Consider the following 27,957-nt stretch of genomic DNA (forward strand, 5'->3'; position numbering starts at 1 on the left):
TGCTTGAGCTGGCTGGGACAGTGGGATCACACCTCCAGCTTTCACAAGGTCACATCAAATATATTTGAATCAACTGGTCACTGCAAATATATTTTCTGTGGCATTAAAATAAAATGAAGCTAACAATGTGTGAAGCAGGTAAACTCAGTTTTAAATCAAAACAGAGTTATTGGAGGCTCTTGGTCCCCGAGTGCCTGTACAGGGGAGCCTGTCCCTGCACTCTCCTGCAGCAGGGAGATGGGTGCTGCTGCAGTCACTGATTAACCACCCACCTGGGGAGCTGCTGCCCACACTGCGGATTATGGCTTGACCCCCTGGCCACTAATTTCTGATGCTTGACTTCACTCTGCAGTGTTTTTGTAGACCTTTTGCCACAGCACTTGTTTCCCACAGCCTTTTGTTTCCCCTTAGTAGTTTCAAATGTAGGGAACAAGCCTTATTTCTGCCATCCTCAACTTGCTTCTTATAAGTGCTTGCTCTGCAGCTCAGCCTTCAACACTGTGTGGGGCCAAGGATCTAGCCGACTTTGAAAATATTTAGGTACAATTCCCCTTCTTATGAGAAGAGCTTATAAACCTCCCAAAAACAAGAGGTGAAATGAGATTTCTGTGAGCCATCCATGCTGCTTTGCTTTCTACCATGTGTTGCATTTTACCCCCCAACCAGAGAGGAAAATATCCCCTATGGCAGCTTCTCCTCACCCACTGCAATCTTTGCTTGAGCTCTTTCGTGCAGGCATGCAGACCCTGCTGCCATTGGCATAAACAGCACCAGGAGAAGAAGATCTTGAAATCATATTATATTTATTACATACATGAGATACAAAAACAAATTACCAAAATAACATCTTTTTTCTGTGAGTCCACAGGACCTTGAAAGAAAAATACATACGTAAAGTGGATTGGTAGACTAGTGACTTTTCTGGTGTTGTATGTCTTCTTTACCCTCACACTCATGAACAAAATACACTCTATGCAATGTGCTTTAAGGATGCTTTACAGAAAGGATATATTTTAGTGCTGAAAACTGCAGTAAACTGTGCTATATTTCATACTGGTGTTAATGAGGGAGTATAATGGCTGTATATATTGCAAACAATAACACAAACAGAAGAAAAAAATAAAATGTTCAGTTTTAAATACTAACATAAAAATAAAATAAACTCCAGGCCCACCATGAATTGCTGGGTTGTGATATGTAAATGCAAGTCCTTTCTGTTCTCTACATCCACTCCTTTTCCTGCAGTCAAGAGTTTTCCTCCTCCTGCAATTGCATTTTTATCTCAGTCTCTTCTCCCCACTCTGTTTGCAAAGTCTTGCTGGAGTCCTGCCCACGGGGTCCAAGTGCTGGTCTGAAGCTGGGACTTCAGTGCAAATACTTTATCTTTCAGATTGCATCCTCAGATACTCTGAGTGGCCAGTGCCAGGCTGGCCATTCCCTTTATACTGTTAATGCTGTCCAACTGTGGGGGGTCCTCAGGAGTGCTTCTGTTTCTGGGAGTTTTTTCTCACGTGCCACCTTCAGATTCTTCTTTCCCCAACACAATTAGACTCCCCACACCGTGAAGTGGCAGGTAGTAAAGTGCTTTATACAATGAAATATTTACACTAGGGCTAGGTTCATCTTTTAACACTTCAAGGACAAAAGCTCAGAGACACTGCACCCTCTGCAGCTGGCTCTTCTCTGCAGCCATGCAGTGGGTGGAGAGCTGGCCTCTGCCCTGCATCACGCCTGTGCCAAGGCAGAGGGGTTCGATTCACTCCAGCAGCTCTCTCCTCAGCAGCATCAGCAGAGAATCTAGCCCTTGAAACCTTCAGCAGGGCAAACAGGCTAAAAGCAAGTGGCACCCCATTCTCTTTGATGGGTGCCATGTCCTAGCCTGTAAGGGGGTGTTTCTAAGGAGTGATTCTCATTGCCACGTGGGTGGCAGCACCTACCCATTGCCTTCCCCACAGCATCCTCTGGGAGCCCTGGAAGTCACTCAGGATGCACACTAGTGGCACTGGCAGTGTTTGCTTCTCAGCAGTAGCTCTTTGAGGGTGGCAGTTTAGTCTTGGGTGATCAGTGGCTTCATGGGAGTTGCTCCAACAGCACACTGGAGCGAGACAAGCATCCACCACCCTTCCTTGTTTTTTCCCTCAACATAACAATGAGCAGGGCTCAGGGTGAGGCCCTGACAAGGAAGCTATAGGCAAGTGAAAGAACATTGGCCAGAAAGGGTTAAATTAGACAGCGCCTACAACTCTGAATGCCTCACTACATGTTTTGGCACTATTTTCTTACATTCCAGTTTTCATGCTGGAGGTCTTCTCTTTGTGGAGGCTGTTGCATTTTGTGCATAAAGAAATGCCCTAGGCAGTTGCACACCTCTAGTTGCAGTCTCTTTTCAAAATCTCCAAGACCTTTCTTCCAAGAGCCGACTTCCACTGATGGACAAAACTTTTCATGTTGACAATGAGTCTGCCTGTTCGGACGTCCTCGTGTCCTGCCACAAGATACTCCAAGCCTGCAAAGCAGCAGAGCGGTCACGGACTGCACAGTACCATGCTCAAGAGGCCTATTGAGCTGCAAAGTCAGCCTGGATATCTAGTCCCATTCAAAAAAGCACTTACACAAAGAAATATTTATATATATTGGCTCTCATATATATCTGTATATCTATAGCTCTATCTGTGTCTTTGGCAAAATGACTCCTGTGGCTGCCTGTCAGAGAGATGCAGCACACAGAATGTGACTTTGTGAGCCTCTAAATATAAACAAAAGATGGATGAACTCTGGGGGTGGCACAGCAATTTCTTACACCTCTTCTGGGAACTGCTACTACCTTCATTTGGCAGCCATCTGCCTCACTTCTCCCTGAATATATCTGGGCCTGGAGATCAGTTCAGCGAATTCAAGGAATGGAACAGTGCAGGACAGTCCAGTGCTCGGTATCTTGCTCGGAGTGGCCCGTGGCCCCTTGGAGGCACAGGCATGCCAGACCCCAGTGAGAGGCAGCACTAAATGTGCAGAAGAGCCTGAAGGAGCGGCTGTCACACTGAAAAGAACTAATTTCTGCCTCTGCCAGATGTTTTAGAGACATGACAGCAGGGTCTCACAAAGCCTCAGCTGGTTGTTCAGAACAGATAGAAAGGGCTGCAGTGTGTCCCTGTCCTGCCCTGCTGCAGGGCTTTCCTCAGGCATCCAGGTCTGTGCTTGGCTTTCAGGACACGACTCAAAAGAGTGCTTGGAACCAGGTAACAACTGCTAAACAGGGGGATAGAGCAAAGCCTTTGGCCTGAATTAGCTAAAGAAGCACTGCCACAGATCCAAACAGCCTAAATGGGGCACAAATGTGCCATGAATGGGGATAATAAGGAGTATAATCCCTTTCATTGCAGGAGGAGCTCCCTGCCAGGGTCAGCATGCCACTGCAGCACATTTAGGGTACAGCTAGCATTAGACCCCTCCTGTACCCACTGCTTCTTGCACCAGTCTGGGGAACACTGGTGCAACCCAGGCACAGGAGATGGGCCTTCCCTGGGTGCTCTCAGCCGTCCCACCCCATCCTGGCTACAGCTTGTGTTGTTTTGGGCTTCCATTTTGCAGTCCAGAATAAAGGGAGGGTGACTCCAAAGTTCAAGGTCAAGCAGTACAATTTGTTTTCTACTTTATTTGAGTTTTTGGGCACATACATTCTCTCTTCTTCCAAGTAAACACAGGATAGGTTTGTGGCAGCATTGCCCTTCAAAAGACATTAATTTTGGCCAAGTCAATCTTGCTGTTAAAAATATCTCTTTTCAAGGGTTCCTAGATTTATTTCCCTTGAGAGAGAAATGTGGTATGCATACTCAGAGAGCAAGCAAATATTGCCATGGTTGCTGACTGTGTAGGGCTTTCTAGATTTTCAACCTGATGCTACAGAACTGTAAAATTAAAACGAATGAAATGACTGAGATGCCACTTGAGGCTGTGCAGTTTGTCCTGGCAGGCTGCTCTCTGCCTCTCTGACTGTGCTTGGCAGAGCCATGGAAGAGATGGGCTCCTGTTACCTTGCAAACAGGTGAGACCTTTAAATCTTTCAGCCCAGTGTCCCCCAGAAGCAGAATCTGCCTCTGTGTGTGTGTGTGTGTGTGTGTGTGTGTGTGGAGCAGAAGGTGTGCAAGGGTGGTGAAAGGGCTCCCCTTGTATGAACTTAAGCACTTAAAACTTTTCAGTTTTTCATCTGAAAAGAGCCCTCACAGATTTGATAAATGTTTGCAGGTTTTTTTGCCTTGTCAGAGCCTTTAAGCACCTACTCTTCTTTTGGCATCCCTTTACTTCTGCAAAATGGTATAAAACCACATCTGTCTTACTTTTATGTTTATCTTTGATCTCCTCTATGTTTTTGAAGATGTGATTTCCATTATAGCTGTATGTCAGAAAATTGTTTTATGTCAGCTTGACTTTTCATCCAGCTGGTTTTGGTTTATTCACCTGTAGGCCATAAGCTCAAACTGTGATAGAGGGTTGAATCTGCTAATATTGTACTGCAAGCCACTCAGAAATAAATGTGGTAGCTAAAGAAAATAATGAATTAAAAAAAAATCAGGAATCTTTTTTCCCTCTTTGACATCACTGAATCTTAAAGATTCACTCAACAGATGTTTTCAAGTTTCCTACTAGCAACCAACTTCTTTTCAACATGAAGGCTGAGACTAATTTATACTCATGGGACCAGCAGCTGCATTTCAAAACAATACCAAGCTTTGCAGTGTAAATCATGAGAGCTGGCAAGGAAGTAACAAGTAACAATGTGTCAGACACCTGGACTGTCACTAAGGACAGTTGCATCTCCCCCTTTCTGCTGTTTTCTAAGAGATCTCCACTGATTCTGTGATTAATGCTGTCTTTTCATCTGTTGGGGAAAATCAGTGAAGCTCTTCTGAAGTTAGTCGAGTGGCAAAGCTGGGTGTCAGGTGTGGGGCTGCCCTGCAGGCTCAGTTTTGGACAGCTTCCATTGCATTCCTTCAGGTTCATATTAAGGCAGCTGCATCTGGGCTTTCTTGCTTGAGTTTTCATTGCATGTGGAAAAATACACCAGCTATGGCTATTTGATTAGTGATTTATGGTGTTCCAGCAATATCCAAAGTCTTACTGCGCTTAAACAGTAGAGCCCTACCTAATGCTGTGATTCCTCTGACCTTTGCAGCTGACAAGTCCTAGCCACAGCTGTGCTATCACAGCAGCTTGCCTTCAAAACCAGTCAGTCACTCCTGAGGACATGAAAGAAGGCTGCAAACACCTCATCAGTGAATGACCTTTCTGCACAGCCCAGCCCCACAGACAGCCATGTAGCTCCTAGTTCCTAGTGCTGCACATGAAAGGGATGTCTCAGCACCTACATCAATGCTTCCATTGCCAATTTCCCAGTGCTGTATACATCTCATGGAAAGAAAGCCCTTCATTTGAATTAGTTGGCAACTGCTCATTTATCTTGGAGTTGTAAAGAAAGGTGTGTCAGCTGGAGCTTAGTTTTGCTCTGTGGAAGAAACCCCTGTACCTGCATGTCCTTATCCATACTGGAGACTGCATGCTTTGTTTAGCCACTGTTGCTTATACTCTATTTCAGTGAAAGAAGATGGGAAAAAACTGTGGAGCTCTTCCCTCACTGCATAAGAAAATGTCTTCCAAATCTTGTAGATCTAAATTTGTGTTACTTTCAAAGAGAAATCTTCCCCTGAGTTTAGATTGGAATTTCAGTGCAGAATCCCAATTCAAATTAGATTTACATATGTTTTTATAGATTCAAATTAGCTTTAGCTTTGAAAGATGTATCAAGATTTATCAATGCTATTTATTGGGGCATGATGTGCACCTCCCTCCCTCTGGGAACAGAGACTGGTAAAGCTGAAAGCCTGTTGCTATGCTATTTAAAGAGAACTGTGTGTTTCAAAGCCTATAGGATGAACCAAGTTTTTCTCTATGAAATTTCAATTTGATGGAGATTGCTGTTGGAATCCAAGTGATGTAACAGACAATAACTTTTAATTAGCACTGGGCTGCAATCCCAGCTCATTGGTATGATTAGATAGAGGGGCTGCAATGAAATCTGTGTATATGTGGTGGGGATGTACTGTTCAGGGAGTCAAACTTACCAGGATTGAGGATGGGACAAGTGCAGCCTCTGTTAGTCCACGATTCAGGGTAGAGTGTCCTCTTGCCCCGGAGGATCTTCAGCTTTGTGGACTTCAACACTTTCTTGATCTTCACACTGACTTCTGCATGGGAGCCTTTGTCATGAGCTGACAAGATCTTTGCCTTGATCACTGGGAACACAGGAATTCAAAACCAGGAATATACCAACTATTTACAGGACTCTTTTTTTTCTTGGTCTAATGCTGGTGTCTGGGTGAAGCAGTGAGGACAAGTGCTTTGTTGCAGTGGAGTTAGCCCAGTGCTCCTTGCTGGGGAGCCCAGGATCAGAGCAGCTGCTGGGAAGCACGTACATCCCCACACCCATGGGCAGAAATGCTGCCAGTTGCTTTGGCCATGGCCCCTGGAACTGCCAGGAGAGTGTGAGGTCCCTTTTTCCCCCCGAGTTCAACAAACCCTTTGTGTTCCTTATCTCTTTTGGAAATCAGTTGGATTTAGGGATGGACCTGGAGGCTTTGCTGGCCTCAGCCTCATCCTACCCAGTGCCAGTCCTGCTGCTTTGCAGAGCTGCCAAATCCAAATTCAGTGGAGGAGAGCGAGCCATTGGTGGGGACTGGGGCAAGTCAGGGAGTGTTTTTAGCTCACTCATACCCACATTTCCTCCACCTGGCATTCCACTGCTGAGCCCCTGTGTTGGAGGCTCAGGGCTCAGCTCCTCCACCTGGCCTATACTGGTAGGCATCCCCATATTGCTGGTGCTTTTTCAGCACCCACACTGGGAAGCCCAGGGCAGCCTCTCTCAGTGAGACCTCCTGGAGCTCATGATGAGCCCCATATTCATCTGTCTCTCTAGGGTAGCTGACACCTTCACACGTTGACTGATGAAAGTGGGGGCAGCCTGAGTGCACTTTAGATAAGATTTATGAACTTGGAGGTTTTATGGCTTTCTTTTTTTTCCAGTTTCTTATCTTTTGCAAGATTAAACACAGTTACTATCGTGACTGGGAAGCAAAACAGAGCAGAATCACATTTTTTCCTAATATCACAAATCCAGGGCTACATTTCAACAACTGGCAACCCCTTGAACTCCACTTTGTGGGTTGCTCTGCAGCCTGCAGAGGTATGGGCTATCTCTCTGTGCATTTTCAACTTCAGTGTGAGACGAAACAGGTGCAGGAGACCCCTGCAAGAGATTCCTTGTGAAGGAAGGGAGTGCTGTACAGAGCATTCCTTGCTCTGCCACAATATGAAGGAGGCAGTTCGTTGGCACACACCAGGGAGGTCTTGGGAAACAAAGTGCCTCTTCTCATTCATTTAAATCCCAGAGACACATAGACAACATTTATCATCCCCTTGCAACAGCTGAACTTTGTTGACAGTGGGAGTTGCCAGTAGCTACTGGAATTGTTTTATCCATGGAGTGGTGGTCACAGTCCCCCCTTACATTCAGTATCATCCAGAAACAGTCATTTTAGACTCTGATTAGGGCACTTTGTCTACTGACACCATTTCAGTGACCCATTTTGGGTTACAGTGGTTTATAGTGTCTCTTGGACCTAGACAACCTCCCAGGGACATTTCCAGCTCTCGTCCTCCCATGATTTTTGTACAAAGGTGTTTTGACAGCAAGAGAGATGGGTAACAGAACAAGATTCACCCAGCTTGACTTGGAAACATGATACCTGTACATTTTGCCTGAAGTTCTGCCTTTAGACTAAGTATCCAGTGGGTTTGCCAGGATGGAGTGGTGCACACACAGCAACTCTCATGCTCTGTATACATTTTTGCACTGCCTTGCAGACCTCCCTTTGCAGCCCCCTCACCCACAACTCACCATAGGTGTACTTCATCCCGCAGAAGACCTTGGGATTCCCTAAAACTTGCTCTTTACATTCGCATTTACCTGGGGAAAAAGAAGGAAGCAAATGGTGGTGAACTGTGCTTAAAAGACAGGAGCATTGGCAGGCAGAGCCCAGGAAGAGCCAAAGGTTTTTCAAGTGGTCCACAAGACTTCAAAAAAAAAAAAAAGGAATTTGCAACTGTTTTCAGATTGAGAGTGAATACAGACTCTTGGTCCAAGGGCAATTACTCCTTGTTTACAATTAGAAGAGAAGGAAAACAAAGGCCTTATTATTTTGCTTTGGGATGCAAATAACATGCGTATCTTTCCCTGTGGTATTTTCCACACCGTAATGTACCAGACAAAATTTTAAAAGGAAATGTTGCAGAGGTTAAGGCAGATTAATGACTTCCGTGATCTTAGAACAAAGAACAACACGATATACTTATTTACGTTTAAAATGAAGTGGCCTAGACAAATGATGGAGCTTTCCCCTCAATTAACTCAATTATTGTATCTTCGAGATGTTATCAAGCCCCTCTCTGCAAACGGAGGAAATGACGCTTGCCTGCTTGCATGCAGCAGCTGCAAGGGAGGAGAGCCTGATGCTGCCCCATGGGGCCAGCCTGCCCTGCACCCACCTTCATGCAGCACCCACCTCCCCCAGGCTGGGAGCACTGGAGGGAAATAACTTCTCCAGCCGCATGCTAGACCATCTCAAATGGCATCACAAGCTACAAGCGATGCCAAAATTGTTGTGGGTATTGGGGAAATAAATTCTGAGTTAGAAATCCCCTACCTGCCTGCCAGTGAAGTGGCAAACCCCACCCTTTAAATAAAGTTGCTGGTTTGTTGAGTTTGAGGGGATATAAGGATACCTTTAAAATGTGATGGTCAAGTAAAACATGAGGGCACTCAGCCTTGAAATTCAGAGCTAGGACTGCAAATTCTTACCTTACAACAGCTAAATGCTGGGTACAGGCATTCAGCATGGAGCATCGGTCTAATGGGTCTGCACATCCTTGCATTGATGGGATGAGCCATAAGGCCTCTGAGGCTCTGGCTCTCAGAGCAGAAGGAGGTGGCCACAAGGACATTCCTCCACATGTTAGTGCGGGAATGTCCATTTCCCCCTGCAACTGCCAGGGAGCTAACTACAAGTCAGTGCAGCAGACTAGGTGTGCAGTGGCTGCTGGCAGGAGGGATTGGGTGGGTGGAACATGTGCAAAGCTGCAGTCCTACCAGAGTGCCGGAGTGCTGAGAAGCCCTGCTCATCCTCCCAGGCCCAGGTGGGCTCGCTCTCGTTGAGCACTCCCTGGAAAGGAGGTGCTTCATTGTGCCAGGGAACTTCTGAGCTGTTGAGAGGAAAGGGAGATGATCAACCTTCTTCCAGGAGCCATTGGAAAGCAGGGCCACTACCAGCCCATCCTCCAGACACAGCGTGACTGTGTGTCTTGATGGTGGTAAATGCAAGAGGCAATTTTGGAAGGTGAACAGGTTGAGTGTTGTCAGAGAGGATCATGGATTCATTTTGCGTTTAAAATACGTTATAGAGATTTATACACCACAAATATTTTCAGTCTAGTAAAGAAAACAACATGTCAGATTTAGAGAGCGGGGCATTATTAAAATATGCTGTTTTCTAGAAGTCAGAGCTTGACTCCAAACCCCAGTCAATATAAGCTGAGTTAAAACAGCAAAATTAAGCCTTTGGTCTCCTCTCACTCAGATGTCCCTGAGGCCCACATTTTACACATTGTGAAGAGAAAACAACTGTGAAGGTTATGGAAAACACCTGGTACATTAACACCAGCACTGAGAGCAAAACCTCCAACATCGCTGGTGTCCTGCCATGATGTGCCAGGCTCCCAAGGGAACCACAGCCTCAGCTCCCACTCTATCCTCACTTCTTGGCCATACCAAACCCATACCAAACTCCAAGTATTTGACACAATGGACACTTTCAGCCTGTTTGACATGTGCAAACAGAGCCCTCCTGGAGCTGAGATCACAAAGTGAGACCCCCCAGCTCACCTGTGGCAGTCACCGGTGTGGGGGTCGCAGCTGCGGGCGCAGTCGCAGGGCCGGCAGCCGTAGGGCCCGAATCCCCAGTAGCCGGGCAGGCAGTGGTCACAGCGGGGCCCTGCCACGCCGGGCTTGCACGGACAGTCCCCGCTGCTGGGGTCACAGAAGGTGCCGGGGCCCAGGGGCAGCACGGCCGATCCCACGGGGTGGCAGGAGCAAGCTGCAGGGGAGGGACACCGTGAGGGACAGAGCATCTGTGAGCGCACAGCCTCTGCATCACAGAGGTGCAGGAGATGCCTGCAAAACCACCTCTCTGCCGAGGGACACCTCCGGGGCTTCTGGGCTTTTGTATCCCTCACCCAGACAAATATGAGCAGAGAGTCCCTTTGGAATCTGCAGAATTTTAAGTTTTGTGAGCTAGTTTTTAATTAGTCAGCCTACCCTGGTGTTGTGTTATGTTTTGCCAAACAGGCCTTTATTACTTTCCTTGCAGCATCTGGATTCTAGTCTGGCTGAGTACCCAGGGATGTGCCTGCCTCACTGTGATGTTTGAGCAGCTGCTGGTGCTTCATTGAAAAATGAATCACAGTGTAATTGCCTTTTGAAATAATAACTACTGCCATGCAGCCAGGAGGTTAAAAACCCCTCCGAACAGTCATTTTAATCAAAGTGAAGGCTGAGCAAAAAGTACCCCTCTGTCTCCGTCTGATTTTTAAAACCATCAATTAAAAACATTAGGAAAAAAGAATGAGGGAACTGACAGCTCAGAGATAGGCTTTTGCATACTCTCCAGGACACGGGTTTGCAGAATGCACATCAGAAATGCCAGCTGCTCTCTTTTCTCCCTCACAGCTTTTTGCATTAGAACAATGCACTAAAACTGTGCTGAGACATACTGGGTTCTCAGAAAAGATGACCTAAAATAGGTGATGTAAAGTTTTCCTTATCTACTCCTTAGAGAGTTTTTTTTACATAAACATAATTTATGTCTGTTACAAAGCTATTTTTCCCCAAAGATGTTAATGTTTTCAAAGAACAGAAATGCAGCTATCAAAAGCACGAGCCAAATCTCTGATCACGTGGTCAGGTCAGCAGGTGATCCTGTGGCCTGCAGGACCAGCAACTGAGTGACTTGTGCTATTCTTGCCTCTGTGTTTGTACCAGGACATGGTATGGTCAGCCTTACACTTTATGGCAAAAAATTCCCTGCTGAAACGCCTTTGCCCAAAGTGTCATTTACATAAAATTGAGTTTCCTGAGAAAATGATACCTGTAGAGAATATTTTCATTAAATTCTAATACCAATCTTTCTATTTTACAACTCTGAAGGCAACAGAGCTGGAAAGCCATTACAGGCAACATATTTTTTTCTCTTAAAATACTTATTGCTGCACACATACATTTAATTTTGCTCTGACAACATTTTTGTGGTTTCAGGAATCTGACATACCTGGAGTATAGTTTCAAAATATTAAAAGATAGATTAATATTGGCAGTTAACTTAGAGGCGACTATGATTCCAACATCTTTGCCAAAGTAATCCCCAAATTTCCCCCACCCTTTCCACTTGCAAACAAATATAATTATATAAAATTAAAAGATTAGAAAGGCTCTCCACAAACTGCGTAAGTAGCTGCAGGCAGTGAACTCTGGTACCTTTAATAGCATAGTTTTCAACAGCGTGCACTGCGACTTGCATACCTTTCTCCTGAAGTCTGTGAAGTGTTTTACACCTGATACACACAGCCAAATGCTCTATTTTCCTACTAGATGAGGAGGGTATTTCTGGCATTCCTCAGGCCCTTCAGGGGAAATATCAGGCACTTAAGGCTCTTCTATTCTCCTCCAGTTAATGAGATAAACCTACTGCTCAGCCAGAGATTTGGTCCTGTTTTGGTGAGGTTTCAGCTGAATTTTACATACAACCCCATTGGGGTTGGAGCTTTTAAGTTTTATACAATTCTTTTACATACTTTTTTCCCCCTAATATAAAATTTAACATCAGTGGCAACATTATGGTGAAGCGAGAATATTAAATTTACAAAAGCTGTTATGAAAAAGAGCAGCAAAAACTCATTTAAAACTCATAGGTAATTAAAAAGACAACTAAAAATGAGAATGTAATTGGCTATACTTTTTAATAAAAGCCAGAAAGAGATGTATGTGAAGGCTGGTAATTTCTAACAGGCCTGAATAGCCACTGCCATGGATTCCATCCTTCCTGGCTACTCCTCAATGAACCACCAAGGTGTCAATCTGCTTTCCAGTGGTGGCTGGCAAATTGAAGGTTTTTGCTCTTGGATTGTGAGTGAAGGCCCAAGGTGACACTAAAGGGCATTAATTGGAATGGTTTGGGGGGCAAATTTTCAACACAGTAAATGTTTGTGAAGGGCTGCAGCAGGAACTTGCTGAGCAATGCAGACAGAAAGTGAAGCCCATCGCTATGCACCAAGCACAGAAATGAGGCTCTAGAGCTCAGATGTGAGCGTGTGATACCACATTTAAAAGAAATGCATGGAAAAATGATGGAGTGTTTCCTTACTATGGCAAGGGCAGGAAGGAAAAGGTTGCAGGACTGATGCAGGATTTATACAGTGTTTGAAATCTGGAGCTGTTGGTCCCTCATGGGCAGCCGTGCTGTGTTGGTTTTAGACCACATTTTCCTCTTTCCACATGCTCTGCACCTCACTGTAGCACAGGTAGTAGGAGAGCCCCATCCAGGAAGGTGAGAGGAGCAGCTGAGCAGCAGAGAAAGTAGCCACAGGCAGTGCTGGATGGCATTTCATTGTAGATACACAGGTGCAGAGTGTAAGACTCTCAGGCTGAGGCTTCTGCACGATGCCTGTCTCATGTGCCGTGGCCGCTTCACCAAAGGGGCTGGGAATCTCCACAGCCAAGGGAGCTCCTGTGAGAGAAGGAATGGCTGGACCCTAGCTTTGGATCAAGAGAAACCTTCCATAAGCTTGATCCTTTTCCTTTACTTTTGATTTGTAAGCAGCATTGCTAAAAATGCCATTTTACCAGCCAGAACTACATAGCAGTATTCTGCATGTGACTTCCATGCACAGATGAATTAACAGCTGCTTGTCCTGGCATTGCATGTGCTGACGGGGATGGAAAATCAGTAAGTGGGATGCCAGCAGAACTGGATTTCCCTGCCCTGGATTGGTGATACTGTTGTGGTTTCCTTGGAAACCAGCTAACCTTTGGAAATGACAAATATTTACCCTCAAAACCCTACAGTTGAAAAGCAAAATGAACTTCGCAATTATACAACTTGATTTTATTGCCTTCAATTGTACTGTAGCTGAGGCTTAAAAACTCATGAGGATGGAAAGAAAAGAACTCATAGGTATGACAGGGGGAAAGAGTGATCAGATTGGTGTTTTAAACATCAGAATGTTTCATTTTATCAGGTACACTCCTACTCCTGAGCAAATATTATATACACTCTTTGCCTACAAGAATCTCTAAAGTATCCTTAAAGATTATGGCTTAACAACTCCTTTATTTACTTAGACTTAGGTATTTTTAAATTTTCAGTGGTTGAACAATAATGGTGTCTCGAGCCAGAAACAAGCAGGCAGTGCCATGGCCTTCCCATGAAAGAATAATAGGGCTCCACGCACATCCCTTGTTATTGCAGACCATGGCATGGTGCTTGGAAATGTTCCAGGCATAGGCTGTAATTGATCTTATATAATTTAATTTAACAGTCATTAGTCATTTTCTACGGCCCTGCAGCTGCCATCTCCCCTGTGAGATGCTGAGTCTCTGGGTGCAGGGAGCATTCCTGGCAGCAGGAGACCAGAAGTGAAGAGGTGAAGGGGTCTTAGGGAGGAGTGCTTTTGTGAGGGTTTGAAAAGCCCAGAGAGAAATCATCTGGAAGTTTGTAGTAACAGCGTCTCTGAAAAGAAAGCATTCAGTTAATCCCTATATTTGTGGAATTCAGTTTGTGCTAGGAAAAGTTGTCTTCCTCAGACACTTGAAGGACTATCATGCTCTGCAATTCATAAATGCAGAAAAAAAAAAGTGATGAAGTAGATGTACTTAATGAAGAAGGTAAATAAATGTAAACTTTTTCTCACTATACTCAAGAGCACCTTTCAGTTCTTGTTAAGTATATGTTATCTTTGGCTTTTAAATACCAGAGTTCATGAGTATCTAGTGGTTCATAAAGCTGGATTGTTGCACTAAAGAGTAATGGAGGCACATGAGGCACATTTTTTTTTTATGTGGAAAGTGGAATGCCATGGGCCAGAGATTCAGAGATGAATGCAGAAAGCCAAGAGAACCGAGCACTGGCATATGTCAACAAAAATACCCATTAATCATCTAACATCCACAGCTTCCTCTGGCTCATAAAGGTGAGGAGAAACTTAATCAAGAACCCTGGAATTTGGCTAACACATAGTTAATGATGTGATGTACTGCCTGACTTCATTAACAATGGTCTAACTTGCACACAGGCACGTGCACAGGGTTGGCAGCCTTCCCTCTGAGCTGGGGCTGCTTTGCAGCAATATGTCCTGAGACCTCTGGTTCCCATCTGGCTTTGCAAGGAAGGAAAAGCCACTCAGTGCTGGCTAGCCCAGGAAGTGCCATTTGACTTCTTCTTGGGCCCTGCAAACAGTCACAGATTATGGACTGGGCAGTCTGGCACAAGGACAAGCCTACAATGAGTCCCTCAGGAACTCCCCTCCCTCAATGGACTGAAGGAGGTGGCAAAGGAGATAGAGCCACTTTTACTGCTTCCAAAGTAAAGGGTGGTGTCTTTAGGTGGCCAGAAAACCACACTCAGCTCAGGGCCAAAGCTTCACTTGCCTCAGAAAAGTGCATAATCTTCCCTGATGGGAGCTGGCTTGTAAAGAATATCAGGAATTACAACCCCAGCAAACATACCAGAAGCACAGTACAATGATGCTTCAGAGCTTGAAGGTCCCATGCAACATTTATTTCAGTTTTCTGCCCTGCATTATCTACCAGCAATCAATTAATACTCTTTGTTCTTTTTTTAATCAGCAAGGATGAATCCACAAGTTAGAAAAAAACATATAGCCTCTGCTTTGTGTGTAAATGCAAGACTTAAGCCTGTTTTTTTCCTAATGAGACTCCAAAACAAAAGTTGATTGCCTAAGTTCTGGCTATAATTAAGGAGGGAAAGTATCTGATATTACAGAGGAGACTTAGAACTTTGATGTATACAAGTAGGTAATGAAACTTTTTTAAGTCATTAAATTCACTGTTTAAAAAAATCATTGTGTACATACTACAGCAGTGAAGTAATTATTTACACAAGCAATGAACTGTGGTCAATTCCATTTCCATAAAGAGAACTAGGGCTGTAAAACAGGCAGTTCAGCTGTTGCTGCCCCTCCTTGCAATGAGTGAAAGGTGGAGAGGAGGAGGACCTCTGCAACAGACTGTCAGGAATCTCATGAGGATTATATGCAGCAAGGGAGCAGGACAAAAGCAGCTGTTCCCCACCAGACCTCAATGAACAACTGAAACCTCACACATCCTTCCAGCCTGGGGTGCAGCTCCTCACTGTGGGAGGGTTCCCTCTTCCTTTACATGCAGGTACTTCTCCTTGAGAGGAGAGAGGTGTGCTCAGTGTCTCCTCAAAAGACACAGGCAGGGTGTCAGCTGGATTTCTTTCTGTCACTTGTGAAGGTCCCCCCTCATAGTAAGTGAGTCAACGAGGGGAAATGTGGTGAAGCCAGTGGGTGGCTGTAGGCTCAGAGAGGGGGGCATGCCTGCACCTTGGATTTAGCTGACCAGTAAAATGTTCTCAGCATAATTTGGGGATCTGGAGTCCCCCAGGGTGAGTCACCATCCTCACAGTGGTCCTTGGGGAGTGTGGCTTTTGGAATGCTTCTTTGCTTGGGAAAGATTTAATTTCACATGTGCCTGACTCATTGCTTTTAGTCTTGCCTCCTCAGTGTCCCACCTTCTGGAATATCAGTTGACTTGTGTTCCTGTCTGTCCTTCCATACCCACCTGCTGCTGCTGGGAACACGAACTGGTGGGCGATGCTATTTATCAGCTGCACCCCTGCTGGCTGAGGAACCCCATTCTGAGGTTGCAACAACCACCAAACAAGGAGAACATGAAAACAAGATGCAGCTTTTCCTCTCCAAAAATAGCAATAGGAGAAAGTAAATTAATCATCTCTCTTCTCCTGCCCTCAGGCTACAGGGATCCTTGGGACAGATTTGTCAACAGCATCTGCAGACTTTCACCCATGATTCTTTTTGCAAGTAGTATCACAGAGGATTCAAGTGAAGCAAGAAGATTGCTCCAAGGAGGGGCAAGAAGATCTCATCTTTGGTTTGACACTTTCCCCCCCGAGAAGCCCCTCAGTAGTATGTGGCTGCTGACTTACGTTTGCAGGCGTCTGGGGCAGAGAAGGGCCTCCTGAGGTCGCGGTAGAAGCCCAGCTTGCAGCGCTGGCAGTGCTGCCCTTCCGTGTTGTGCTGGCAGTTGTCACAGACGCCGCCGCTGCGATTGCCCGACGCCAGCCACGCAGCCATGTCAAAGTGACAAGTGTCGGCGTGCCCATTGCACTTGCACGCTGAGGCAAAGCCAAAGGGAACAGAAAAACTCATGAAGGCAGTGAAAGATACTGGTTTATAGAAAAGAGACACAAAAACTCAGACCATGTTTTGGAATGGGGACTTGACCTATGAACCTGTTATTCATTCAAATGCATGAAGTAGCACTACATTTTCATCTACATTTCCCAGCCTCTGGAGATAACATTTAAGAAAAAGGATTTAAAAAAATTCTTTAATTTCCAATACAGGTTTTCCAGTACCAGGACAGCCACAGGTGGTCAGGCCAGAACAGAGAGACCCACATTTACTGGTCCTGCTGAGGAAGGATCCTTCCCTCCCAGCTTTAGAAATCAGCACTGCCCTATACAACATCTGCCATGAGGATGCTGTCAGGATATTCCCCCGCAGCTGAGGGAGGAAAGAGGCAGGTGGAGGATAGGTGTGTGAGAGAGAACACACATCCTCCTTACCCTGTGCTGGCAGTGGAGGAAGTCTGCATGCCCACATGACTATAGTCAAGGGTCAAGTGAGACCTAATCCAATGCCTGTTCATCAAATGCTGCTGGTGTGAGTAGGAATTTACTGTCATTCCCTCAGGGATCATCCACACTGCAGTGAGCATGACCATAGCCCACACTGGCAGGCTGATGGTTGCTTTGTATGGATAGCATTGTAGCCAGGGCAGGATGGCACTCAGTAGGCCTGCAAGCCTTCCCAGGGTGATGTGGGGAGTCCTCAGCACCCTTCTGCCTAGACTGCTGCTCTTACTGAAGCAGACGGCTCCATGACCTCTGCATTCCCCTGCTTGCAGCACTCTCCCTAAGCATCCCCCCTGGCACTGCAGAACTGATCTACAAACCTCCAGAGCCCATGGCTGCTCCTGCCCTCAGTGCCCAGGGGTGAGCAGAGCCCACACCCAGCAGCAGAAAGTCATACCTCCTGCAAAGGTGTTTGTCAGGGTGTCCATGGAGAGGACAAATGTGGCCCCTTGTCAGCTCCAAGGTACCCTGGCAGGCTGCAGACTGCCCACAGCAGCAGACCTTATCCCCAGGAGATGCACTTGGGACCCAGAGAAAGGCCAAAGCAACAGACATGGCGGTCTCGTGAGGATTGCCAAGTGAGGGGCTGTGCAAACAGGGCTGTCCTGGCCACACACACACATGGTGGGTGCTGGGCAGGGGTGTGGCAGTGCCTCTTCACTGCTGAGCTGCTTGGAAAGCACCTCCCCACCACCTCAGCAGGTGCTGCTCTCGCACACACGGGAGAAAGGCACGCATGGAGGAAGCATTTCACTCTGGCAAGGATCTGGAGACACCATTCCTGACTGGCTACTTACACTGACACTCCCTGGGGGCTCCGGTCTTGCCATCAGCAGCCTGCCAAGGCTGGTCGTTGTACAGCGGGGCGCAGTGCTGGCAGTGGGGCCCTGCGGTGTTGTGCTTGCACATGCATTTCCCATGGACCTGGTAGGGGAAAGAGAGCAAGGATCACCCACAGCAAAGGCCAGAGTCTCTGGGGCTCAAGCACTGCCCACACACAGGAAATAGCATGCCAGCTCCATGCTGTTGCATTGACTAGAAGGAGGGATATAGCATAGTGTCCAGTTCAGCCAGGGGCAAACATTCTGTAGTTACACTTTCAGTTAGGTTAGTATGTGTAGATCTGCATGTCATGGTATTGTATACCATGACATATTACTTTTGGTAATTACTTTGCTAATTAATTACTCATGGTATATTACTTTTTTATTTATTTATATTTTTGAGATCTAAAAGCGTCTTTAGCCATTTCCAGATGCAGCATGAATTTCCAGGAGAAATTTTAAAAAATGCCGGGATTCAGAGCACCCTTGGGAAACACTGTAAAACCTTTCTCTTTTTGTCTCTCATAAACATGAATACACCTTTGCAGTATTGCAGGAATAGCACCTACAATCTCAGAACTCAGATCTGTGTGCCCAACTATCTCCAGCACAAATAAGCATGAGAAAAAGGAAAATCAAGCCCCTGAAACATAAATATCTACTCATCCTAGGCAGAATTTTTGCCCCACAAAGGAAGACTCAAGGACAGCACAAGGCCTGTGACTGACTATACTCGGACACGTTCATGACAGATAATTTAACAGCTAGACAGCCCAGTGTAAGGGGGTAATTAGAGATGAAAAGCCAGCACAGCACACTTGGTGCCAGCTGCCCTGTCAGTCGCTGGCATTACTCACCCTGTTGGCAAATGCAAAGAAAACAGGATGTGGCCAGAGGGCACGAGCAGCCGGCAGTGCCTGGATGCAACAAGATCAAGCTCTGCAGCAGCATGGCTCTGCTGGCAAGAATGAAGGCCCTGCCTTTTCCCATGGAGCATGGCAGGTAGCTGCCTACTGTAGCTATTTTGATATGTGCCTGTGTTTGCAGCTTTACTCTGCCCCACATTTTGCTTTTAAATGCAGAGTTCAGCTTCTCCTGCTGCTCGTGACCGAGCCAGGGGCCGCAGTCTGCTGCCAGCGTGGCCCTGTGCTCATGCCACAAGCTGGCCATAAAACCAATGGAGCTGCACCAGCTGCTGCTGCTTTTGGCATTGAGGGGAGCACAGGGTGGCTGGGGCACCTGGTGATCCAGCCTGGAGCTGGGCATGGCTTTAACTGCTACTCTAAAATGCTGCCTTCCACAGAGTTTAACTTTGGTTTTACAAGTGTGCTGTCCCTAACTGCATCACTTGCTGTTGAGACTGCCACACAAAAAGGTTCCTGTGAAAAGCCTGAAGAGTAAACAAAACAGAAGAGGACCTTGAACATGTTGTAAACAGCTCCTGCTTATTACATAGGTGCACACACACACATCACACACATTCCTGGCTTATGGTGACTTTCTGATTTATTAATTTGAATAGATTAATTAATTTATTTCAGTTGCTATCTTACAGAAGTCAAATGTAACCAGTACAGATAAAATTTCAAAACTGACCTGAAAAGTCTTTCCAAGAGTTTTAAGCAGAAATGAAAATAGCAAGATCTTTCAAAAACTTCTTGAATTCATTCCTGTCCCATTAAAATGTCAGATCGTCAAAAAATACAAACAGCAGCTGTGCTTTGTAAGCAATGGATAGGTATGGATGGAGTCAGAATGCACAAGCATCTAAGCTAAAGTGAAAATACTAAGCTAACATTGTTTTCTGTGCTATCTGACCTCATCACAGGAACTAGTTGGTTTCACTGCAGATACTACTTGGTCTGCCTGGTTTACTGCATTGATATAAGCTTAAATGTGTGCTAATGTCTGAAAAAAATGAGAAGTAAACATAGGAAAGAAACAACAAACTTGTGGAGGGTATATTTAGTTCTCAAAGTGTGTTTTGTGTTTTCATATTTTCATTTTTGCTACAACCAACAAGATGTTCTTCAAGCTTTCAGATACCTCCCTTTCCTAAATTACCCCTTGCCGATAAATTTCTGTCTCATATTTTTTAGGCAAGGTGCACACACAAACCAATGTTACAGAATCTCTTCACACACATTTAAAACCTGCATGGAAACAGAAGATGACTGAACTTATACTGCTCATCTTCTGGTGGTTTTGATGGTGTCCTAACTCTTTGATGCCACTTTTGGTAGGAGCTTCTTGCAAGACCCTTGGCCATTGAATGGTTAGGGCTAGACATACTAGCCTGAACCACATCTGTGGCCAGAGATCCTCCAGAATCCCTTCCTCACAGAACTGTCCCAGCTGTAAGGGTAGAGGGACCCACCAGACCCACGACACACATGATCAAGAAGGGAAGGTGACTGTAAGGAGTCAGAGGATGCCATGGTCAAAACCAGAGGGTCCTTTGGTGCTTTTGCAATCATGATGCCAAAGTGAGAAGGACATGGGAGAAGAATTGCAATTGAAATTGTCTCAGACATGGGGACACTTGTGATTTCTGTGGGGATGTGTGCTCCCTCTTTCTGTGCCCATAGCCTGTAGTCTCACCCTCCAAATTCAGTTTGCTCCTTGCCAAAGCGACACAAAGAATCACTGGGGACTCAATCAATCATCCAGAGGCTGCTCAGCATTAATAATCCAAAAACTCATCCGAAACTCAGCAGCACCTCAGAAACCCTCAAAGGATTAAGCATCCCAAGACACCAGCAGACAGCAAGGCAAAATGCCTCACCAAGGAGCTTTCATGGCTCTAAAGAGCAAGAGCTTGGATTTTCTGAAAGCTCAAGTACTGTAGAATAGAACATTGCTGCATTGCTGAAATAAAGGAAGGTGGGTGAAAATAAAACAGAATAGGATGGGTATTCCAAGAATCTGCTGTGCCGCCATTAATTTGGCATGCAGAGCTAATAAATAAACCACTGAATAGCTGTGCACCAATATATTAATCTGTATGTGAACTCTAAGGAAAGAAGTTGTACATAATTAAAAAACTGTTGCAGCAATGGAAGGCTTGTGGTCTCTCACACTGTGGCAAGGACAGCTGCAAAAGAGCCAGGTTGGAGATGATGCAAATCAAGCAGCTGGTGTTTATCTAGATAGACTCAGAGGCAGAGCATGGCATGACACTCCTGATATTGATTGCTTGTAAAGGTGCCATGCACCTGGGCAAAAGGAAACAAATGGTCTGTCTGGAAAGCGTAAAAAATAACAGAGTAGCAATTCTGTAGTCTGTGCAAAGGCAAGCACAGGGCCAGCACAGAGGCCCGTGGGCTTGGGCTCCTGCCTGACTCAGTGGGTGCTGTCCAGCTGGGCCAGGAGGAACATGTTCCCCATTCTTACCCTAAGGGTGCTGCCTTGCAGTTTCCTTTCCTCAGGGTTTATCACAACCTGCCTCCATCAGCTGCTCCCTCCCAAGTGCAGATCCCTCTGTGGATCCCACACGCCCTCTGCTCACCAGGGCAGGGCCTGCCATGGCTGCTCAGTAGCCCAGCCTGCAATGCACACTGCAAACCTGTGTGCCCCTGCTTGCTGCAGGGCTGGGCCCCCATAATCTCAGTGGGATTCCTGTTTGGGTGAACGCCTGCAGAGGCCTGGCAGATGCAATGGCCTGGCTGACCCCGCTTCTGCATCAGAAGCAGCTACCCAGACCCCAGTCTTAGGGAGTAAGCTTTGGAAAAGGCAGCAGGTTTCTGAATTCTGACACTGCCGTGCCTTTGCAGCGCTGCTACTTAAATGGGCTGAGAAAACTTTGCCTCTCCAAGGTCCCCTCAGGTTTCATAGTGGCCCCAACCCCTCTCAGCCAGGTAGAGTGTGGGGTGCAGACCCACTAAGGAAGAAGCTAAAGGGGCAGTCAAACCGAGGGAGCAGAGGGAAACAGAGTCCTTAATAGCTTGCTTCTCAGTGCAACCATTTAGTTAGTACCTTCTTTTCCATATTCCTTTTTCACAGAAGTTTAATGAAAAGTCAGACCTAAGTGATTCAAAAACCTTGCCTCAGGCTGATGTATTTGTTCTCTTAAAATAGCATTACAATTACTACCACCCAAAACAGCTCTGCATTGAAATGTCTCTCCAACCTAGCTTTATCCCACTGAAGAAAATATCTTCTTTCTTTTATATAATTCCAGCATGACAGCAAACACTTTTATGCATTGGAAACAACAAAAAAGGTGGATACTAGCAAGCCCTTTCTTGCAGCCCATAGGTAGACATGTATTTTTTTTAGTAATAAAGAAATCCTATGAGAGCTAGAAATATGAGAAAGGTCAAGAAGGGGTAATACAAGGAGAAGTGGCAGCAGGTGAAAAACAGCCAACAGACTGTCTGCACTGGACAAAATTAATGTCTGTGAGAGCTGTAGGAGGGCCACTTGTGAGACTGGTCTGCCATGCAAATACCCTGTCATGGCACAGAGCAGCTGGGAGACGGGGCTGAGAAACCAGCCCAGCAGCTCTGCTGGGACACAAGGTAGATGGGAAAATGACATACCTGGCCTTCAGGATTTCCCCAGCATCTCAGCACCTTTCTGAAGGCAGAATCTCAGAGTCTGATCCCTGTGCATTGACAGGGGGAAAAGCACATATTTTCTTCCCTTTTCATTCACCTCAGCTTATAGCTAGCTGTAAGGCATACCCACTAGGGTCATTATGGAGCATCACTAAGTACACAAACACAATTGCCAGTATGTCTCACTCCTTTAAGCATTCACACAGCTCCTGACTCATTTAAGCAGCAAGGCCTTCCTATAACATTTTTCATTTTGTCATGGGGTCTTTATATCCCAGTTCACTTTCACACTGTTTCCCTTCTTAGCTTGACAGCCCAGTCGCAACGTCAGTCACTGGAGGGCACAATGCAAAGAGTGTTACAAAAGTTGCCTTCTGCAAGATAAACGAGCGACTGATTTCTCTATACAAAGACAGTTGCTAGGGCATGCTTCCTTCCAGAGCCTTTTGTTGCCAAATTATAACCTTTCAGCGCTTCCTTTCACATTGCAAATACATAGGGCTTTTTCTTTAGTTGAATCTTATAAAATCCTTTTCCCCATATTTATCATGTTCCAAAATGTTAGGCAGTGACAAAGACTGCTGCACTGAGGGAAAAATGCTTTCAGTCACCTGTTATAAATTGATTTATATTGTAAGAATTCACCCACTATATGGAGTCCAACACAAATGCACACTAAAAGAAAATCAAAGTCCCAAAGACCTGATAGCGTAAACAGTCTAAATAGCTGGGAGGGGCAACTGCTTTTAATAGAATTTCCTTTTTGGAACTGTTAAAACTGTATTTTTTTTTCTCTCTCTCTTGCTTTATTTTTTTTAGCTTTCATGGAAAATGGGCATGATTCTAGCCTAAGGGAAAATGGCAGCATTCACACTGAGTCTCTAACCATAGCTTTTAAACTGTGCTGTGCTTCAACTGCTGTGCCAGTTTTAGAACCAATGCCTACCGGTGGCTGTCAGCACATGGAGAGTATTCTTTTCCTAAAGCACCAGACAACCAAATTTATGCATGAGAAAATTCTCATATCCTATCTTGTTCTTGTGAAAGAATACAAAGCTTGTTGTCCAGGGTGTGGGGGCTGTGCAGTAGGGCTTTTTTTAATTCCTTGTACAAAAGGCTTCTGTCAGCGTTGCTCTGGAAGACCTTGAGCATCTTTTGATGTCAGTAGCATGATAACAATTTATAACCACTGGGCTGGCCACATGGGAAGTGGGGGGAAATATTCCCCTGCCTAACTACACAGAAGTGCTTTAGCAGAGTATCTCAGTCCACCCAGGATCCCAACCTTCATAACTATGGAGGAAGCTTGGAGAGATCAGCTGGCTGAGCTGCAGGAATCTGCATTCAGGGAGGGGCAAGGAGTCTCTGAGATGGATGAACTCCAGCTCTCACCTTGAGACAGAGCTGCAGAACCCAGGTGAGGTATCTCTGGGTTTGCTTTCCCCACTTTGGATTCCTAAATTGCAAGATCCTACTCATCCAGGCTTGCACAACACTTGCTTCTCCTCTTGTGTGCCATTTGCCGCTGTTGCAAGCAGGCCACGGGGATGCTTTGGCTGCTAAGAGGCATGCAGAGCAAACATGCACTGCAATGGCTCCATGTGCAGAGGTACTGGCAAAGGGTGAGAAGCTCCTGTGCCACAGATCAGAGGAAAAAACAGTTTTCTTGCGTCCACTGAAGATCAGGAGGGATCTCCTATTTATGTAAACTCATTTGTTTGCTCATATTTGTGGTTTGCCATGTAATGCAGTTCCAGAAGTGACCAGCTGCTTACCATGGTATGGTAGGAGGTCTGTCTGTACATGCATATCTTTTCCTGGGTAAGCCCTGGGCTTTAGTTGATGAGATTTGAGTAGTGACCTTTTGAATAAATTTGGGAGAAGTAGGAAAGAGAGAAAGTGTATCTGTATCAACCTGACAGTTGCCTGTTGCACACAAATGTCCAACAAGGGACAGACAGGATCATACTCCCTATAAGGAGCAGCCCTTGCCATCCCAGGCAGACAGGTCTTCTCTGGGGAGCTCATGGAAAGACACCTTCTGCTAGAGCAGAAGTTCCACCTGTATATTCAGAATTCACTTAAAGGCTGACATGGCATTTCTGGTGCTCAAACAAAACCAGAGTTTTCCTGCACAAATTCCATTCTCTTTTAGGAAAAGGGTAGGTGGGGGAATTGCCAGGAGGAGAGGAGCATCATGGAGAGTTTTGCAGCTAGATGGTGATGACAGGACAGAAACAAATCTCCTACCAGACTCTGTCAAGTTGAACTTTGCTTTGACTTGGCTCAGACAGATTGCAGACAGAGGTTTCCCCACCCTAGAAAATGAACCTAGAGCTGCTTCTGCCAGGGTAGAAGGAGCCCCTCTTTGTTCCACCCTGTTTGCATCCCAAGCCCACATGCTGACAGTGTTCCAGGTAAGTATTATCTCATGGTCAAGTGGACTTGTGGCCTCACTTCAGCCACTCACAATATTTACCTTCAAAACCATCACTTTGTCAACAAAATTGCCAAGATCTCAAGAAAAAATTACTTTCAATGGGAGGAATCCTGTGGCAGCAAGCTGGGGCCCATGTCCCAGGCTGACCATCCTGGCCCCTTGGGTGAGGATCCTGTATCAAACCTGCCAGAGCAGCAGCCCCCAGCATTCTCACATACCCACACTCTTTTGTCAGATTGTCTCTGGGTGAGGTGGCTGAAATGCTTCTGCTCACTCTGTGAGATCTGACTGAGACCTGGCAGCTGTGCCCAGTGCTGCTGGGATTCCCCAGAGCAGCCCAAGAGAAAGATAAATATATCACATTTACTGCCCAGAGCAGCCCAAGAGAAAGATAAATATATTACATCTGTGTCTTCTGCTGGCCAGGCAGGGACTGAAACTAAGGCTGCAGTTAGGATTTTGCCTATAGGCTGAGAACAAGTGGGGGGCTAAGAAAACTGCCACAAAGATTTTTTTGAAAAGTTGTTTGGTTTTTTATTAAATGATCTTAAACATGCTTCGATTTCGATGTTAACTCTAACTTAGGGCATATTCTTCAGGAGTGCTCTTGTCTAAACAAACATAAAAACAGAGCCAGATTTTATAATCATATTGTGAAATGATACTGTGCTTCCCTGCTTCTGTTGTCCTCAGTTTTACACTTGTGGTTCTGATAAAACCCTTGGTAGGCAGAGGTTCATAAAGACTATACTGAAATCTCCATCAACCTCTTAAATGACCAGTCATAATTCTTCAGATTTATGTTTTCTCTGAGTTTTTTAGCTGAAATGTATAAAAATGCTCCCTCTCTGAAATCCTACTCTCTTTTCAGAAGTTTTTTCACTTCTACCACCTAAACAGCCATGGACATAGCAATCTTTTGTCCCTTTTCTGTTCATTCACATGTGTGATGAATTCTTCCTATCACCTTGGAAATAGTTCTCTCTTCCAGTCTTGATGCAATGCCCTGGCAAACCCCAGGCTGGGTTGCAGGAGGTGGGTGCCACTGCAGTCCCCAAACAGCAGTAGCCTCATGCCACAGCAGCCAGGCATGGACTAGGCTCAGCCAAAAATGCCCCAGCTCTGTGATGGAAAAGGTGGTATTGGGAGAGGAAAGCTCTCACCACACCTTGACCCTCCCTGCAAACCACGGGGCATTGTCACCCCTACACTGGCACAGCCCTCACGGTACATGCAGGATGGGGGGTAAGTAAAGCACAGTATGACACAGCAAAATGAGTCAGCCTCACTGCAGAAACGTCACCTTTGGGACTCCTGCCACATAAGCATTTATAACCAGAGTTGAATTTCCCCCTCGGGGCCAGCACAGGGGTTTATTGCTATTTCTTGCTCTGTTTTCAGTGTGATTTTGGCACTTGCTTCCTTCCCCCAGCCCTGCCTGTTACCTGCACACTATGGTTGCCACAGCCTGTAGCTGTACTGGAGGCCTATTTGGCTGCAGGCTCTGTTACAACTCTCAATGGTGCTCCAGGGCACGCTCCCATGCAATTGTATCCCACCAAAATAATCCTGAGCAAACAGCCCCTTTCAAAGACTTTCACTCAGGGGACATCTGCAGAAAGCAGAGCAGTGCTACTTGAAACACTCTTATCAATCACAGAGCTGCACGCTTTCAAACTGGTATATTTTCAAGATGTTGCAAGGCTAGCTCTAGTGGAAGGGAAACATCCTGTCTGCTTCATGTCTGAGATTGTAATTAAGTGAAATGAGAGCTCCCCAAAGAGCTGGACTCCTTACCTAGACTAACTGCCTCTTCTTTTTTAATGATCTTTCTCTGTCTAACATTCAGTACAGTATGTTTGGCTGTTCTGTCTTTCCCTACTGCTCTTCCTTCAGCAAAGCCAGAGCTTTCAGAGCCAGCCTGGATGAGCAGAAAGGATAAGATGTGCTGGTGGCACCAAGTGTCCCTGGACTGGCTGCGTACAGGCATGCCATGCCACAGGCATCCAATGTGTTGGCCACTGCTGTGCCTGTCATGTGCCCTATGGGTTGGTGCCTCTTGCTTCCCTGGAGTTTAGGTCTTGGTGGGTCCTTAGGAATTGGAGCTCAGAGCTCTTGTGATGGGAGTACCCTCAAAACCAGAGCGCAGAGTTTTTATCCAGAGAAAGATATTGCAAAGTGCAATAGAAAGCCCATGAGTGAGAGCCAAAACCCATCTCTATCCCCTTGGTTCAAGACCCAACCTAATATCCTTGGATCCTCCAGAAGCAATGGTAGTTATGTGATGCCTCGTATCTTCAGAGAAGCTCTCCTCCTTCTTTGTTACCAAAATGCCCTGCATTTTTTATCCTTTAGATATTGTGCTACTGCAAGTCAGCATTTGGGGAAAGATGGATGTCAGCAATTTAATTATTTTTTAAGATTTACCTGAAATAAATAAACTACTGTGGAGCACCTTTGAAAAGGATGAGAGTCCCACACCAAGACATAAAGGAAGTTCAGCACTTCAGCTCCACATGGAGACCACCCCCTTTGTAAACACCATTTCTGCTCGCTGTGCTTGGAGCTCAGGGCATCAAATGTCAAATATGGCGTACTTGGACCTACACCATACTCTATACAGTCCCTTACTATTTTCAAAATCCTGCTTTCCTGCAGTGTGTTGTGTTGTGAGACATTGTTGGGTGCATGTACGTACCACATGGAAAACGCCAGCTGCCTTGTTGGGCCTGAATCCAGCGACAGGGACGCAGTGGTCGGCGTGGCCGTTGCAGAAGCAGCTGCCCTTGACGATGAAGTCGTAGATGGCGTAGTGCAGGGCTGGCGGCGGCTGCGGGGCCGGGCTGGCCGCCAGGCAGGGACAGCCCTGCCGCTGCAGCAGCCGCACCCGCAGGTTGGTGATCTTCAGCTGCGCCTGGGCCTCCGCGCTGTACGGGTCCTCCGCGGCGTAGGGCGGCGACAGCGCTCGGAATATCACCTGGCAGAGAAACACAGCAGTGACAGGGCTCGGAATATCACCTGGCAGAGAAACACAGCGGTGACAGCGCTCGGAATATCAT

At 46.0% G+C, this 27,957-nt stretch overlaps 1 protein-coding gene across 3 annotated transcripts in view; it reads right to left on the bottom strand.

The window, feature by feature from the left end:
* Nucleotides 1-784: 784 nt before the first annotated feature.
* The window catches only part of NTN4 (netrin 4), a 48,210-nt gene continuing 21,037 nt past the window's right edge, over nucleotides 785-27,957 (bottom strand). For 2 of the 3 annotated variants that reach the window (XM_064702096.1, XM_064702098.1), the window contains exons 3-10: nucleotides 27,597-27,875; nucleotides 17,873-17,999; nucleotides 16,365-16,553; nucleotides 9,989-10,199; nucleotides 9,197-9,309; nucleotides 7,949-8,017; nucleotides 6,117-6,287; nucleotides 785-2,506 (exon numbers count right to left, since the gene is read on the bottom strand). In XM_064702096.1, coding sequence (XP_064558166.1) covers nucleotides 2,370-2,506; nucleotides 6,117-6,287; nucleotides 7,949-8,017; nucleotides 9,197-9,309; nucleotides 9,989-10,199; nucleotides 16,365-16,553; nucleotides 17,873-17,999; nucleotides 27,597-27,875 — 1,296 coding nt within the window. In that variant the 3' untranslated portion in view covers nucleotides 785-2,369. The remainder of the gene's footprint in view (nucleotides 2,507-6,116; nucleotides 6,288-7,948; nucleotides 8,018-9,196; nucleotides 9,310-9,988; nucleotides 10,200-16,364; nucleotides 16,554-17,872; nucleotides 18,000-27,596; nucleotides 27,876-27,957) is intronic. The other variant, XM_064702097.1, reaches the window with a different exon arrangement.

The sequence above is a fragment of the Zonotrichia leucophrys genome, chromosome 1A (genome assembly GCF_028769735.1).
Source record: "Zonotrichia leucophrys gambelii isolate GWCS_2022_RI chromosome 1A, RI_Zleu_2.0, whole genome shotgun sequence".
In the NCBI taxonomy this organism is placed as follows: Eukaryota; Metazoa; Chordata; class Aves; order Passeriformes; family Passerellidae; genus Zonotrichia; species Zonotrichia leucophrys.